General features: G+C 46.9%; 1 protein-coding gene across 2 annotated transcripts; it reads left to right on the top strand.

Moving 5' to 3' along the window:
• The first annotated feature begins 226 nt into the window (after nt 1-226).
• On the top strand, nt 227-9,673 carry MRPL55 (mitochondrial ribosomal protein L55). 2 transcript variants are annotated; one of them, XM_075581071.1, is made up of 4 exons: nt 227-444; nt 7,040-7,187; nt 8,339-8,540; nt 9,418-9,673. In XM_075581071.1, exons 2-4 carry the CDS (start codon nt 7,141-7,143, stop codon nt 9,568-9,570), a joined length of 402 nt encoding a protein of 133 aa, XP_075437186.1. In that variant the 5' UTR covers nt 227-444; nt 7,040-7,140; the 3' UTR covers nt 9,571-9,673. The 2 variants fall into 2 exon arrangements, with proteins under 2 accessions (XP_075437186.1, XP_075437187.1); XM_075581072.1 differs by lacking the exon at nt 227-444 and adding an exon at nt 516-622.
• The last annotated feature ends 5,923 nt before the right edge of the window (nt 9,674-15,596 follow it).

Consider the following 15,596-nt stretch of genomic DNA (forward strand, 5'->3'; position numbering starts at 1 on the left):
AGCGGCGGGACTCACAGAACTGCAGCCTGCAGGACCACGTGGAGGGGCGGGGACAGAACGCAGCCGAGGCAGGGGGCGTGGCCGGACGAGAAGCAGAAATCCCAGTCTGCCAAATGAAAGGGGCGGAGTCTTGTACACCTGCGTCACTTCTGAGGCGGGGTGTGTGGGAGGGGCGTGCCCAATCGGCGCAGGGCATATATGTGTAAGGGGCGGAGAAAGACGACACAAACGCCCTCATGGGCGGCAGCTTCGTTGAAAGGGCGTGGCCGCCGTCGCCCGTGGCAACGGAGCGCATTCCCCCCCTGGGTTCCGTCACTCCATATTCCACGCCCCCCTGTCTCCTGCGCACCTTCGGGACGTCACGCAGTCGCGTGTAAGGGACGTGGGCAGCGGTTGAACAGAGGACGTGTTCGATCTGGTAAACGTGCCGCGGCCGCTGGGAAGGTGAGGTGGCGCGTGCCGTGGTCATGCTGATGATGTCATTGTTTGTTGCACGTGCAGGATTAGATTCGTGAGGTTGTGGTGCAGGCGCCGCATGGCCCCCTTGTTCTGGGAGGTTAGGGGGGGGGAAGGAGATATCAAGTTCATGAGATGTGTGTTGCAAGGGCCACCCACTTCAAAGGTAGGTCCACCCACTTCAAAGGCAGGTCCACCCACTTCAAAAGCAGGGCCACCCACTTCAAAGGCAGGGCCACCCACTTCAAAGGCAGGGCCACCACAGTAGACCAGTGCTCTTCCATGCTCATTAACCCTTCCGCTGCCAGGGGACCAGTGCTGCAATGCGTGGCAGTGAAAGGGTTACACAGTCTTCTGTGGCTTACACGTGTGACCCAGCGGTGTCGCGTGGGACAACGGCATGTATGTGTGTGTTTTTATTTATATAGCGCCATTAATGTACATAGCGCTTCACAGCAGTAATACACGTGACAATCATATAAATTACTAATAATACAAATAACACATAAAGGGGAGAAGTGCTTCAGACATAAAAGTAACATTTTGGAAGAGGAGTCCCTGCCCTGAAGAGCTTGCAGTCTAATTGGTAGGTAGGAAGAACGTACAGAGACAGTAGGAGGGCATCGGGGTTGCCACCTCTCTGGGTTTGACCCGTAGACTTCTTACCATACCCATCTTCTGGCTACGGGTTGGTCCCTGAAATCTCTGGGTTGGCGGCAGTGGCGCACACATTTTCTGTCGTCAGCGCGTGAATGAAGCAGGGGCCGGGTGGCAGAGGATGGTTATGGTGGAGCAGTGCTGCTCCTTCAGCTATGAGCGCGTGTCTCGTTTAAGGCCTGGGACATAGTAGGGTGAGCCGCGCTGAGCAGATGCACTTACCCCCTGCATCTGTCATCAGTGCGGCTTTAGCAGCTGCTTCTGCATGCGTGCGGAGGCTCAGGTATTTTGGAGAGACAAGCAAATTTTAAATTTGCAGCTCAGGGAAGCGAAGGAGCGGTCACGTGACCGCTCACATCCAATGGGAGCGAGGGACTAGCCCCGCCTCCTGCCACACCTCTGATCCGCCTCCGGACTGTCTCGCTTGCCAGGACACAAAAAAGCTCCAGTTTGAGCAGGCGAGGCAGAGCAGGAGCGCTGATCAGCGCGGCCCGAGGCACCATGCCCGAGGCCTTACTCTTGAGCGCGTGCTTGCAGCAGGGTCACTTGCTGCTGGTACCTGTCAGCCCGCAGAGCATGCCCCCGATGATGCTGTACAGCTCTAGCACCCGCAGCGGAGCCATCACCAACCGGCCTGCTTATTTCCTCTCAGTGTCCCCTGCAATCCGCTCCCCCTCACCTTCTTGTTACCGCCCGTACACAATACAAGCTGAGGTTAATCGGTTCCGTGTACGCGTTTCCCTCCCTCCAAGTCCTGTGACGCGAGCCTTCTTCGTACTAGTGAGAGTTTGTTGAGTTGTGGCAGTGTATTATTGCTGCCGCCGCTAGTGATTCAAGATGCTTTCCACAAACTTTATGTTTTGTGAGATTGTTATTCTCCTTAAATTTAGTCTCCTGTATAAACATCCTCTTCTTTCTTCCAGCTACTCTCTCTCTCCTCCAGTATGACAGTGAGAGATGCCATCTTCCCAGTGGCTCTTAATTCACGGCATATTTAATATGGGCCTAGGTGTCGCCTCAACACCCATGTTGTCTTTCCATAGGTGTGAGTCTTTGTTAAATTGTAATAAATGAATATTGAGCAGCGACGACTCTGTCTGCAACAATTGTCATCAGCGTTGGTTATAAATAATAGAAATGACGTAAGGTAATATACAATTCTATATATAATTAACTGCAGCTGGAAAGTGAAGACATATTTATTGCCACCACAACTAGAAGCTCATTTAGAAGTGCACTCCTAGGTGTTAAAACTTAACATTTAATTGGTAAATAGAGTAAAATAAGTTCCTCTTCTTTATACAATTCTATATACCATTAACACATCAACAGTGCCCGCAACAGCAATGTCTCCCAGCATCTCCCCCTGCAACTACTGGCAATATGTCTGCACAGCGTCAAATGGCGCTGCATTGCCATGCCAACGGGAACATCATGTGACGTAATAGCGTCACGTGACGCCCATTGCCATGACAATGAGACGCTACATGATGTCACGTCATGCGGTGCTACGTTATCATGGCAACACAGTGTCGTTTAAAAAAAAACCTAAATCTCCAGGTTGGCCGTCAGCGACAGTGGCAACCCTGGGAGGCATTCTGGTAAGTGTGTCTGCAAGGGGCCAACGGTTATGTATGAGGTGTCATGTATCATTCCTAGAGCTTCTCATATGCTTCCTTAAGCAGGTGGGTCTTAAGGTGGGTCTTAAAGGTGGATAGAGAGGGTGCTAGTCGGGTACTGAGAGGAAGGGCATTCCAGAGGTGTGGGGCAGTCAGTGAGAAAGGTTTAAGGCTGCGTTTACAGTGCCGGCGACATACGCAGCAAAACAAATGTATTGCCGCCGCTGCGTGCGTTTATAGTAGAAGCGGTGCGACGGCTTTTGCCGCGATCGCTGAAAGTCAAGTCAATTTGATTTTTCCTGCGGCGTGACGTCACCGGCAATGTCACTATAAGCGCAGCCTAAGGCGGGAGAGGGCTTTAGATTCAAAAGGGTTAGATAGAAGACATCCTTGAGCAGGACGCAAGAGTCGGGATGGTGCATAGCGAGAAATTAGGGCTGAGATGTAAGGAGGGGCAGAAGAGTGTAAAGCTTTAAAAGTGAGGAGAAGAATGGAGTGTGAGATGCGGTATTTGATCGGAAGCCAGGAGAGGGATTTCATGAGGGGAGGCGCTGAGACAGATCTAGGAAAGAGTAGAGGGATTCGGGCAGCAGCGTTTAGGATAGATTGTAGGGGAGACAGGTGAGAGGCAGGGAGGCCGGACAGCAGGAGGTTACAGTAATGGAGACGGGAGAGAATGAGGGCCTGAGTCAGAGTTTTAGCAGTCGAGCAACAGAGGAAAGGGCGTGTCTTTGTAATATTGCGGAGGAAAAAGTGACAGGTTTTAGAAACTTTTTGAATGTGAGAGAGGAGTCGAGTGTGACCTTTAGGTATCACTATATCTCTATGTGGCAGGCACTGCCATTAGAAGTCACAGGCGCTGTGGCCAGGGGATTTATTGTACTTGTAGATACCGCTACATATAATGCTTGTTCAGCCTGACCCTATCATAACTTCTTAACCCTAATATATCAACCTAATCCTTGCATTAACCCGGCCTAACCCTTACATTAGCCATAATATACCAGTCTAACCCTTACATGCAAGCCTTACCCTAACCAGCACTCTCTAAAGCCTAATAATCTGGGACAAAACTACTGCCGCTAAATAAAGGTTATAAATCTGACTGCCGGGGAAATAATCCCGAAAGTTTTTGGTATGTATGTATGTGAGAGGACCTGCACTCACAAGGGGAAATTAAAAATGAGCATTGGAGAGAAAATCACTACATGAGTGACGTCACCAGATCGGAGTCGAGGTCAGGAGCTGGTGAAGCTGGATACACGAGCTGGTGAAGCTGGATACACGAAAGACGAGCCAACTATTTCTGTCGGAGCTTGCCTCAGGGTAGATCTATCTCGGGGTGTGTAAAGCTGTGGGTGAAGATAGGGGCGCCCTTGGTACCGGCAGCGTGCGGCTTGTGTCCAGAGATGTTGCGTTCACGATCGGCTGCTGTGGTGTTAAAACTCTGCGCGTTGTGTACGTGGTGACCTCAGCGAACGTCCCGACGCGTTTCGTCATGAGTGACTTCCTTGGGATGAACCACCCTGAGGAAGTCCCTTTTATGTGACACAACGCATATATTTTGCAAGTGTCCATTCTCCTTGAGACCTTGGTTGAGTCACCGTCTCTCTGCTTCATAACAAGTTGTAATCCCTCTGCAAACATTCAGTGGACAGTGCTATGTACATTGATGGTGATGTACTGTATAACAATACAAATATATTATTCTTTATTTACTTAATAAAGCTGAACATAAGTGGGAGGTAACAAGTTTAGCCTGCAGGTGACTATAATTAGCAGGCATTAACGCTCACTCATTTTCTGTCCGTCTTACTCATTTTTAGCATTAGCCGGCTCAGCCTTCAAGAGCCTTTCCATGCTGAAAATCAGCCCCTGTCACTAAAATGCAGCTTTGTGGTTTAGAACCTCTGAATCTCATTGCTTTTGGTCCTTGGATGTAGTGCCATTTTAGCCAGTAGGTACAATAGGTACAGGGCCTACAAGCCTTTCAAGGGGAATGGGACATTTTGCTGCAACCAAAACGTCACAGGGCAGCTTTCCTCGCGACACTTGGGCCTCGGTCCCGCTGCGCTCGTTGGCGCGGGCGGCTATGTCGTGAGTTCCCCACCAGCAGGGGAATCCTCGCGAGCCGGTCCCGGTCCCCCCTGGCGGCACAGCTGACTACACGCTGTGGCGCGTCAGCCGCTAGGAGACACAAGAGAATGGTGTTTCCTAGCGTTGACGCGTCACGTGGTGTGGCTGTGAGCCAATGGGGAGGGGAGGCTTCGGGAGGAGGAGAGGCTTCGGGGAGCGGGGAGGAGTGTGGAGTGAAAGCAGGTGAGTGCCTGTCTGTGTGTGTCTGAGTGCGTGCGTGCCTGTCTGTGTCTGTGTGTGTGTGAGTGCCTGCGTGTATGAGTGCGTGCCTGCCTGCCTGTGTGTGTGTATGTGTGTATGTATGAGTGCCTGCGTGTGTGTGTGTGTGTGTGTGTGTAGCAGCTCCAGCCCGAATCTGTGGAGGGAGGGGGGGAGAGTAGCAGCTCCCTCCTGCAGCCCGTGGAGGGAGGGGGGGTGAGTAGCAGCTCCCTCCTGCAGCCCGTGGAGGGAGGGGGGGTGAGTAGCAGCTCCCTCCTGCAGCCCGTGGAGGGAGGGGGGGAGAGTAGCGGGTCCCTCCTGCAGCCCGTGGAGGGAGGGGGGGGGAGAGTAGCAGCTCCAGCCCGAGTCCGTGGAGGGAGGGGGGGAGAGTAGCAGCTCCCTCCTGCAGCCCGTGGAGGGAGGGGGGGGTAGTAGCAGCTCCCTCCTGCAGCCCGTGGAGGGAGGGGGGGGTGAGTAGCAGCTCCCTCCTGCAGCCCGTGGAGGGAGGGGGGGGTGAGTAGCAGCTCCCTCCTGCAGCCCGTGGAGGGAGGGGGGGGTGAGTAGCAGCTCCCTCCTGCAGCCCGTGGAGGGAGGGGGGGGAGAGTAGCGGGTCCCTCCTGCAGCCCGTGGAGGGAGGGGGAGGTGAGTAGCAGCTCCCTCCTGCAGCCCGTGGAGGGAGGGGGGGGGAGAGTAGCGGGTCCCTCCTGCAGCCCGTGGAGGGAGGGGGGGGAGAGTAGCAGCTCCCTCCTGCAGTCCGTGGAGGGAGGGGGGGAGAGTAGCGGGTCCCTCCGCTCAAGCCACGCCCCCCCTCCCTGTCAAACCTCCCACTCCCGCCCGGCTCCCGCTCCCTACAGACCGCATATCGCGGTCTGTGTATCTCAGCGCCCCACCTGTCAGCAGTGCGGGTGCGCTGACTCTGGGAGCGGGGCCTTAGCCTAAGGCTGCGCTTATAGTGCCAGCGACAGTGATGTCACGCTGCGGTCGCTGAAAAAATCAAATTGACTTGACTTCTACCAATCGCGACCAAGCAGTCGCGTCGCTTTAAGTATAAGCGTTCGCGACGGCGGCAATACATATGTTTTGTCGTGTCGCGCCGGCACACTAAGCACAGCCTTGACCGCAATGTCCGGTCCGCCGTGCACCCGACCCGCCAAGCCAGGTCTTCTGCTCTGACAACTGGATGTTTAAATATCCCGCTTGGGACTGCTACACTGCCTAGACAGACCGCTCCGGTCTCACGTCCCATGACAAAATATACCTGCGGCGAAGTGTCCCATCTCTGTTTTTGGTCACGGCCAAATGGAAGCTGCAAAACGTCCTAGGCCGACTTTCAAGGGCCTGTAATAAAATGTGTGACCTGGGAAAAAAAGGTATTGACCCAAAAATAGGGACAGGAAACTGCAAAATCAAAATGAATAACTTTTTAATGAAAATGTTTTTAAAAATTAACATGTCACAACTCTCAAACTTTTCAAGTAAAGATAACTTTTTGTTAAATGTTTATACACTAAACAAAATGAACAAATCGTAACTCAAATTATGTTAACTTTGTGGCTCTTTTTGTTAGCAAAGTCACATGCAACGTCTTCAAATGTAATTTCCCGCATTCTATCATTTTCAGTTGGAAGTAGTGCCAGGGAAGATAGTCATTTCTATCAGCGCTTAACATAACACTTGTGTAAAATTTGCATTGCATTTCGTGTTATCAATAACTTGTGTATTTGTGAACACTTTAAAATTCAATTTATTAAGGTAGCGTCTAGCAATCTTAGAAGAATAGATCTGTACTGCATATGCGTCACAAACGGGTAAATCACAATATGCACTGGTTGACGCTACAGCATTGCGTGTCCAGCGTGGCATGGTGCCTATGACGATCTTAACGCCCTGCTTGCATGTTGTTTGCTGAGCAAGGCTTCCTGTGGCTGATGGCGAGCTGGTATTTCACTCCCGGGAATGTTCTTCTGTTTCAGGTTCCGTCGGTGTGAAGGAACAGTTCTTTTATTCAATCACTGACCCGAGGACTTGAGTCTACAGACTGCATCTGCTGATAGAGGACCGTACTGCCGACTCTATGGCTGCAGCTGGGAGGGGCACTGCTGCTCTGAACACCGCTGTTGGGTAACTGCTATGTGGGGCATACATATTGTTCCATATTGTGCTGTATTGAGTGAACAGGGAATTTTAACATCAGTGTATCAAGGTATTCTGCCCAACTTGCATCAGTGAGAAATCTATGGAGTTGTTTTTCAGAGGCTTTATAACAATGTATTGAGTTGTGTGTCTGCCCTATTCGCACTTATTGCTTTGTGTCAACAATAAGAAATCTGCTAAGACCGGTGGTCACGGTGGCATGAAAAAGTAGTGGTGCTGTACCTGGCTAGAAATATTTTTCCATTTACTTAATATTGGGGAAAATATATTTTGACCATATCTTAAAATGTATGCTTCAAAATGCATAAAGACAAATGTTTCTTAAAATATTCTTTTCCGTTAATTAGAAAATGGAACGATTAGTCGGTAGATGAGAAAGCAGTGGGACTTGGCTGTAAATTATATCTGTGGTAGTCTGTGCACCCAACAAAACACTCTCTGATAACCCTCCCTGATTAGCAGGTAGTATGCATTGTATGCAAATTATCTTTTATAAGAAGTCGTTTTTAACATGGATACAAACTGGAAAAATAATGCAACAAATTAGCCTTTTTGAACTTGATTTAGACTCCCCTAACTGTGTAACCTTATCTATGTCCACTAGCCCGAAATTGCTGTGTAATATGCTGGGAAGCTGGTGTTTCCTCCTGTTTAGATGCCTCCGTCTCCCTCGGTTTAAGCGGAGCTGAACCTTTCCCTACACCTATGAAGGTGTCTTCACTGTATTTTGTATAGTCACTGAGGTTTTCTGAATATTAAAGTAGCAATTCAAGCTTCAGGCCAGAGGGGAAATGTACCTGTCCCAAAATGAGCATCACAGAATAACACAAGCAATAAATTGTGAAACCACTTTAATAATATCGGTCTGCATGGGGCGGGGGCCCGTCAAACTTGTAATATGTTGGGGGGGCAGTTTTTAAGTGTGTGTGTGTGTTTTTGCTTTTGCTTTGAGATATCTGCATGTGTGCAATTAGACCACATCATGATATACGTAGGATGTAACACGTTCACATTGAGGTGGTAGGAATCAGAACTCCTTTAATTTAGCCATATGTCTGGAATCGCAGATAAAGTCCTGGATGTTACCTTATTTGGTGTTTTTGTTTTGTTTTTGTTAGCTTTTTGCAGCATGGTGCGCTTAGGAGTTTTCTCCCGGCCATTTGCCATTTACACAGCTCATCGGGGCTACACAACTCAAACAGGACCTCCATAGTCCGCTGTGGCAGACAGACCTTCAGCAGGAAGTATCCGGTATTTCTGGTTCAGCCTGACGGCTCCACCATCACCATCCAATACAAGGAGCCCCGCCGAATCCTTACCGTAAGAAGATGAAGGGGACACTGCTTGTTCTAACCACTGTTACGATGTGTTACTATTTGCATTGAGGAAACCTCCTCTGAAGTTAAGATACTTAACATCCCTATATTACATGGCTCGGCTGTGCGATGTAGGCAGCAAAGAGTGTCTTAGTTTATTCAGTTGGTAGAAGGCTCCTCCTGAATTACAAATCTCTCCTTGTTCACCTTACAGGCATTGCACTTATTTGAAGTAACAGTGTTTTCTGGGGGAAAAAATCTTCTTTCAATGTGGAATAATTTCAGATAGTTTTAAATGGGCAGTTGGATATATAATGCAGATAGTTCATAACTAGAGGTGGTCTGCATCATAAGTTTGTCTTTAGCCATATGTATGTCGGAGGATATAACTGTCCTGGATATTAAGGTATTGTCTTTTTAGTTTGGCTTTTGGCAGCATGATCTATTTAGAAGTTTTCTTAAAGCCGAGGCTGGCTGTTTGCACCACGACCCATGGGATGTATTGTATTCAGACATTCCCTACTTCAATCAGCAGTTACCACTATAAAATTCTAATAATAAAATCATTTGTCATTTCAACTTCAGTGCATATATTGGATTATTACATTCTGTAATCCTTCTAGTGTATAAATGTTTAATTAAGATGCTTCAGAACAGGTGGCTCAGTCAAAGACTGAAGCGTGGATATCCTGAAACCTTGAACTACTGGTGTCCCTTGAGGATGGAGTTGGCCACCAATGCCCACAATAATCCATTGGGTGTCTTCTCTGGTTGTTGACCGTTTTCAGCATTGGTTGTAGATGGAATGAATGATTTGGGTGGGCCAGTGGCCGTCTTGATCAGTACCATTTTGCCGTATCTTGCCTGTGCTTTCTCACCAGATGCCAGTTGATGTCACCACACTCTCTGAAGAGGAGAGAAAAGCCAGACTGCGCTTGCGGGATCCCAGGAGGTTTAAAGCCAAACAAGAAAAAGATGAATTCCATGATGACTTTAGCATAGACGATTACAGTAAATTTTGGAAGAAAAAATGAACCCCATAAGCTCTGGAAAAGGGAGCACTTGCTGTATATAGGGATACGAGGGCAAAGAAATGAAAGCAGAGTTTTAGTAAATAAAAGTTTTCCTAACTTAAAATGTGATTTCTTTCTCTTGTTCCTTGCAAGGGTGTTTCTATAACGGGTTTCAGACTGGGCATACATTATGTAAGCACACATTTTAATATATTTTGTACAGGGGAGGGATGGACGTTGGCATTATGTCGCTGGCATTGTCACTGCTGATCTCCTCTTCTCCCTCTACCACCTGCCCTCTTGATCCCATTCCTTCCCATCTCCTAAAACCTCTTGCTCCTTCTATAATCCCTATGCTCACACAGATTTTTAACTCCTCCCTCTACTCTGGTACCTTTCCATCCTCCTTCTTCAAACATGCAACCGTTATACCATTACTCAAAAACAGCAAGCTTGACCCTACTTGTCCTAACTATCGACCTGTCTCCCTCCTGCCTTTTGCCTCTAAACTCCTTGAACGTCTTGTTTTCTCTCGCTTGCTCCACTTTCTCAACACCCATTCTCTCCTAGACCCTCTGCAATCTGGCTTCCGCACTGCTCACTCTACTGAAACAGCCCTCACTAAAATAACCGACGACCTTCATGCTGCCAAAGACAGAGGTCATTACACTCTGCTCATATTGCTCGACCTCTCTGCAGCATTTAACACCGTGGACCACCCTCTTCTCCTCCACATTCTCCATACTCTTGGTATTCGTAACAAAGCTCTATCCTGCATCTCCTCTTACCTCTCCCATCGTACTTTCAGTGTCTCTTTTGCTAACACCTCTATTGATCTCTCTGTGGGGTACCCCAAGGCTCTGTCCTGGGACCCCTTCTATTTTCTCTTTAGACACTCTCTAGGTGACCTAATCACATCTTTTGGGTTTAAATATCACCTCTATGCTGACGACACACAAATTTACCTTTCAACCCCTGACCTTACACCTGCTGTACAGACCAAAGTTTCTGAATGTCTCTCTGGAATATCATCCTGGATGGCCATCCGCCAACTGAAACTTAACATGGCAAAAACAGAGCTCCTGATACTTCCTCCCAAACCTGGCCATACTACCTCCTTCCACATTACTGTTGGAAATACGATCATTCACCCAGTAGCCCAAGCACGCTGCCTAGGTGTCACACTCTATTCCTCTCACACATTCTCCTCTCACATTCAAAACGTTTCTAAAACTTGTCGCTTTTTCCTCCGCAGTATCACAAAGATACGCCCTTTTCTCTGTTACTCGACTGCTAAAGCTCTGAGTCAGGCCCTCATTCTCTCCCTTCTTGATTACTGTAACCTCCTGCTGTCCGGCCTCCCTGCCTCCCACTTGTCTCCCTTACAATCTATCCTAAACGCTGCTGCCAGAATCACTCTACTCTTTCCTAAATCTGTCTCAGCATCTCCCCTCCTGAAATCCCTCTCCTTCCGATCAAATCCCGCATCTCACACTCAATTCTCCTCCTCACTTTTAAAGCTTTACACCCTTCTGCCCCTCCTTAAATCTCAGCCCTAATTTCTCGCTATGCACCATCCCGACTCTTGCGTTCTTCTCAAGGATGTCTTCTTTCTACCCCCTTTGTATCTAAAGCCCTCTCCCGCCTTAAACCTTTTTCACTGGCTGCCCCGCACCTCTGGAATGCCCTTCCCCTTAATACCCGACTAGCACCCTCTCTATCCACCTTTAAGACCCACCTTAAGACACAATTGCTTAAAGAAGCATATGAATAGCACTGTGGATAATCCTGAACACATGATACATAAAGCTTGGCCCCCTGCAGACGCACTTACTAGAATTCCCTCCTGTCTCTATACGTTCCCCTAGCTACCAATTACACTGTAAGCTTCTTGGAGCAGGGACTCCTCTTCCATAATGTTACTTTTATGTCTGAAGCACTTATTCCCATCACCGGTTATTTATATGATTACAACATGTATCACTACTGTGAAGCGCTATATAAATAAAGACATACAATACATTATAATGCATGTAGACTGGGGGGCATTCTAAACATGGAACATGTGACACTTTATGAAGCAGCAATCCCTTCCAGAAGCCTATGTGAGTTTTCCTCATAATGTTCGAATCTTGCGCCTGGAGCTGCCATGTTGGCTATAGGCCAAGAGGCAGCATGTCCGCACAGATGCTGGCCCCTTGTTTGACATCAGGCAGCTTGCCCATTGGCTGAAGATGCCACTAGGTAGTTTCTGATTGGCTACCTCATGGTTCACAGAGCAGTGTGACAGTTGGGGGGGCACTGTATAAAATAATTGTATAACTGTGGCCCCTGCTTCACGCATCGCAAACAAGCTGCAGGAATGGCACGTACAATTTAAGCAGGCGCTGAGCTGGAGAAGCTCCTGGATCTGGCTCGGCTGAAAGCTTCACAAGTTGGTGTCTGTGATTGGCCCAGGAGTTGCTTGGAGGCAGAGCAAGGAGCTGAGGTTGGGCCAAACGGGGCCTGAGCATGCTCTGGTTTAAAAATGTTTTTACAAAAAAAATAAATCATGATCTTAATTGCTAGCATGTGAGTGTACCATGGTAACCTCGGTCTGCCTTGGGAAAGCTCTATTTTGACCTCCCTGACACTTAGACGTTCGACTGCTTGTATCTACTCAACAAAACATCGGATTTAAAAAATAAAACTGTTGGAAAGGCAAGAATAAATATAAAATGCTGAAAATATAATGTAGCGCAGACTGCTACTTTAATACAAAGGTAATCCTTCCTGCTTTACAATGCCTTTTTATGCTATCTATAAATTGCTGACCTGGTGCTTTTCTCCAGACCTGTGCAAACTGTGACTGCCTCGGGTAGCTTTATTCAGTAAATGTATACACCGGACTTTCTATATCGAAAAGGTATGTATATTATCGTTTGCATTGTCTGATTTCATTCTCCTATCATTTGGTCGTTGCCTTCGTCTTTTGATATCCCTTGGAATCCAGCTGAGTACCATCTTTGTCCAACGATGGTCATTTGTCCTTGCGATTATTTCAGCCCACTGCCATTTTAATTTCTTCAGCATATATGTGTATATGTAACATATACTTGCTCAAAATGTCACCTAATAAAACACCACCTTGTACATATGAAAAGTACGGTGATCAAATATCTGAAAATAACCAGCACTTCAACATGATGTGCAACTATTTCTATTGCATAGTGTGAACAAAGTCTACAAGACTGTCAGACTTAGACACCACTGTATTGGCACATTTGTTTACGCTATGTAAAAGAAATAATCCCACATGAGCTTGCTTCATTTTGAGTATTGCTACCTTCATTTAAATGTAACACTGGCTAACACGTCAACCATTTGTTGGGTGACACTAAATATACACAATGTATTGTATGTCTTTATTTATATAGCGCCAAAAGTGTACTCGGCGCTTCACAAAGAATACAGTACAGGGAATTATAATTATACCATAAGTGCAGCAAAATCAGACAATAGGAAAAAGGAAATCCCTGCCCCAAAGAGCTTACAATCTAAGAGGTATGGTGGGAGACTTACAGAGACAGTAGGTGAGGGAATAAGTGCTGTGTATGGCAGTGCTTGGTCACAATGAGTGGTAGGAGTGGCCGAGTGTGGGAAAGTAACCATGAGTGCAGGCTGTTGGGATGCTTAACTTAGTATTAAGTCTTGGTTTGGGGTGGGAAGGGAGCGATCAGATCAGGAACACATCATGTAAATACAAAAAACATAAAAACAATAATTGTGCAGTATATTCGTGTAATTGGGGCTAGATGGATATCTTGGTTCTTTGGGATTTCCTACTTACAACAAGTGTAAAGTTTATAACGCAGTGGTCTGACTCAGTCAGGGTGTGAGGAGATAGATGTCACATCTCAAGGTGTATCCTGGCCCAAGTAGGATCCAATGTAGAGAATGTTTTCAGTGTTGAATGTACTCAGATCCCGGTATAATACATGCAATGGAAACAGAACAGACCAATGGTCTAGATTGCAAAGCAAAAATTTATAACACAGGTAGATGATAGGAAATGTACTTACAATAAGTACAACTCAATTGTACATGTATTGGTATCTTTCGGCGATATCTATCAGTCCTAAGGGTAGTTCTTCCCACGATCCTCCAGTACCTCCAACCTTGCCGCCGGTGGTGGCGTCTGACGTCACTTCCGACACGCGGGTGACCGCATCCGGTCGTGCTGGATGGCGACGGGCTGGGGTAGAATCTGTAATGGAACTCAAGCGTCCGGCGTCTTCACGTCTAGGCAGCTGCAGCAACTTCTTTGGCTCTACGCGTTTCGCTGTGTAACATACAGCTTCCTCAGGAGAAGACTGGCGTCTCATATGGGTGGTGCTTATTTATATGGTATCGCTAATTGACTGCACATTGGCAATTATCATTTAACCTATTAACATATTTTTAACCCACAGGTTCGCCTCTAAAAACAGGCACAGGTATTCTGTGGTCCAAAAATTACACATAAATAATTAACATACTAAAATAGCATTTGTTACTTTTATTAAATATGAGAAAGAAAAAAAACATATCTATCAGTTACATCTAGTACTATTTAAAAGCTTTATACCAATCAATGAGTTGAAAATTATTTTGTAAAACATGTTAATAAAATAACACTTGCGGTACCACGGGGGAGAGAGAAAAGACAGAAAAAGTTCATTAGTCATCTCATATACGGATATATTTCAATAAGCTTATGAGAATTCATTCTAAGGACAGATATCAAGACTATAATAAATTTATGGCTAGGCGCCATTCTGCTCCTGAGGAAGCTGTATGTTACACAGCGAAACGCGTAGAGCCAAAGAAGTTGCTGCAGCTGCCTAGACGTGAAGACGCCGGACGCTTGAGTTCCATTACAGATTCTACCCCAGCCCGTCGCCATCCAGCACGACTGGATGCGGTCACCCGTGAGTCGGAAGTGACGTCAGACGCCACCACCGGCGGCAAGGTTGGAGGTACTGGAGGATCGTGGGAAGAACTACCCTTAGGACTGATAGATATCGCTGAAAGATACCAATACATGTACAATTGAGTTGTACTTATTGTAAGTACATTTCCTATCATCTACCTGTGTTATAAATTTTTGCTTTGCAATCTAGACCATTGGTCTGTTCTGTTTCCATTGCATGTATTATACCGGGATCTGAGTACATTCAACACTGAAAACATTCTCTACATTGGATCCTACTTGGGCCAGGCTACACCTTGAGATGTGACATCTATCTCCTCACACCCTGACTGAGTCAGACCACTGCGTTATAAACTTTACACTTGTTGTAAGTAGGAAATCCCAAAGAGCCAAGATATCCATCTAGCCCCAATTACACTAATATACTGCACAATTATTGTTTTTATGTTTTTTTGTATTTACATGATGTGTTCCTGATCTGATCGCTCCCTTCCCACCCCAAACCAAGACTGCATCTGTGGGAAATCTCTGCATATTTCCTGGAAAGGTTGAGAAGTATCTTTTTGGGTTACACTTCACGTTATATTTTGTTTAAATTCGTTTGTTGTATTTCACTTCTGCTAATTGGTGTATGGGAAATTTGGCGCCTATTCAAATCACTTGAGTTAACTTAGTATTAAATCAGAAGGTTAACACCATTTACAGGGGAAGCGATGGCAGGCTGCATGGGTGATATCAGGTGTGTGACTTGGTTCAGGCTTAGGGAAGATCCCCAGAAGCAGGAGGGAGTAGATAGAGGGTGTGAATAGAGGATTTGTGTGGGTGCTTTTTTTTGAGGAGTAAAGAAGTTGTTGGATAGAGGTGTATAAATAATGGTGGAGTGGGGAAATTGGAGCGAACAGAGAAGTTCACAAAGTAGTGAGGAAACAGTAAGCAAAAAAAGCAATAGGTAGGGCTTGGTGAGATGCAGGAGGAGACAGTCCAGGTATTGGAGGATAGGAAGAGTACAGAGAATCATAGCATTTAGAAAATCAAGATCTCACAGCTGCAGAGTTGTTGTGCAGAGTCCAGATCTTCCTCCAATCTTCACCTCCAA

The sequence above is a fragment of the Ascaphus truei genome, unplaced genomic scaffold (genome assembly GCF_040206685.1).
Source record: "Ascaphus truei isolate aAscTru1 unplaced genomic scaffold, aAscTru1.hap1 HAP1_SCAFFOLD_1032, whole genome shotgun sequence".
Taxonomy (NCBI): Eukaryota; Metazoa; Chordata; class Amphibia; order Anura; family Ascaphidae; genus Ascaphus; species Ascaphus truei.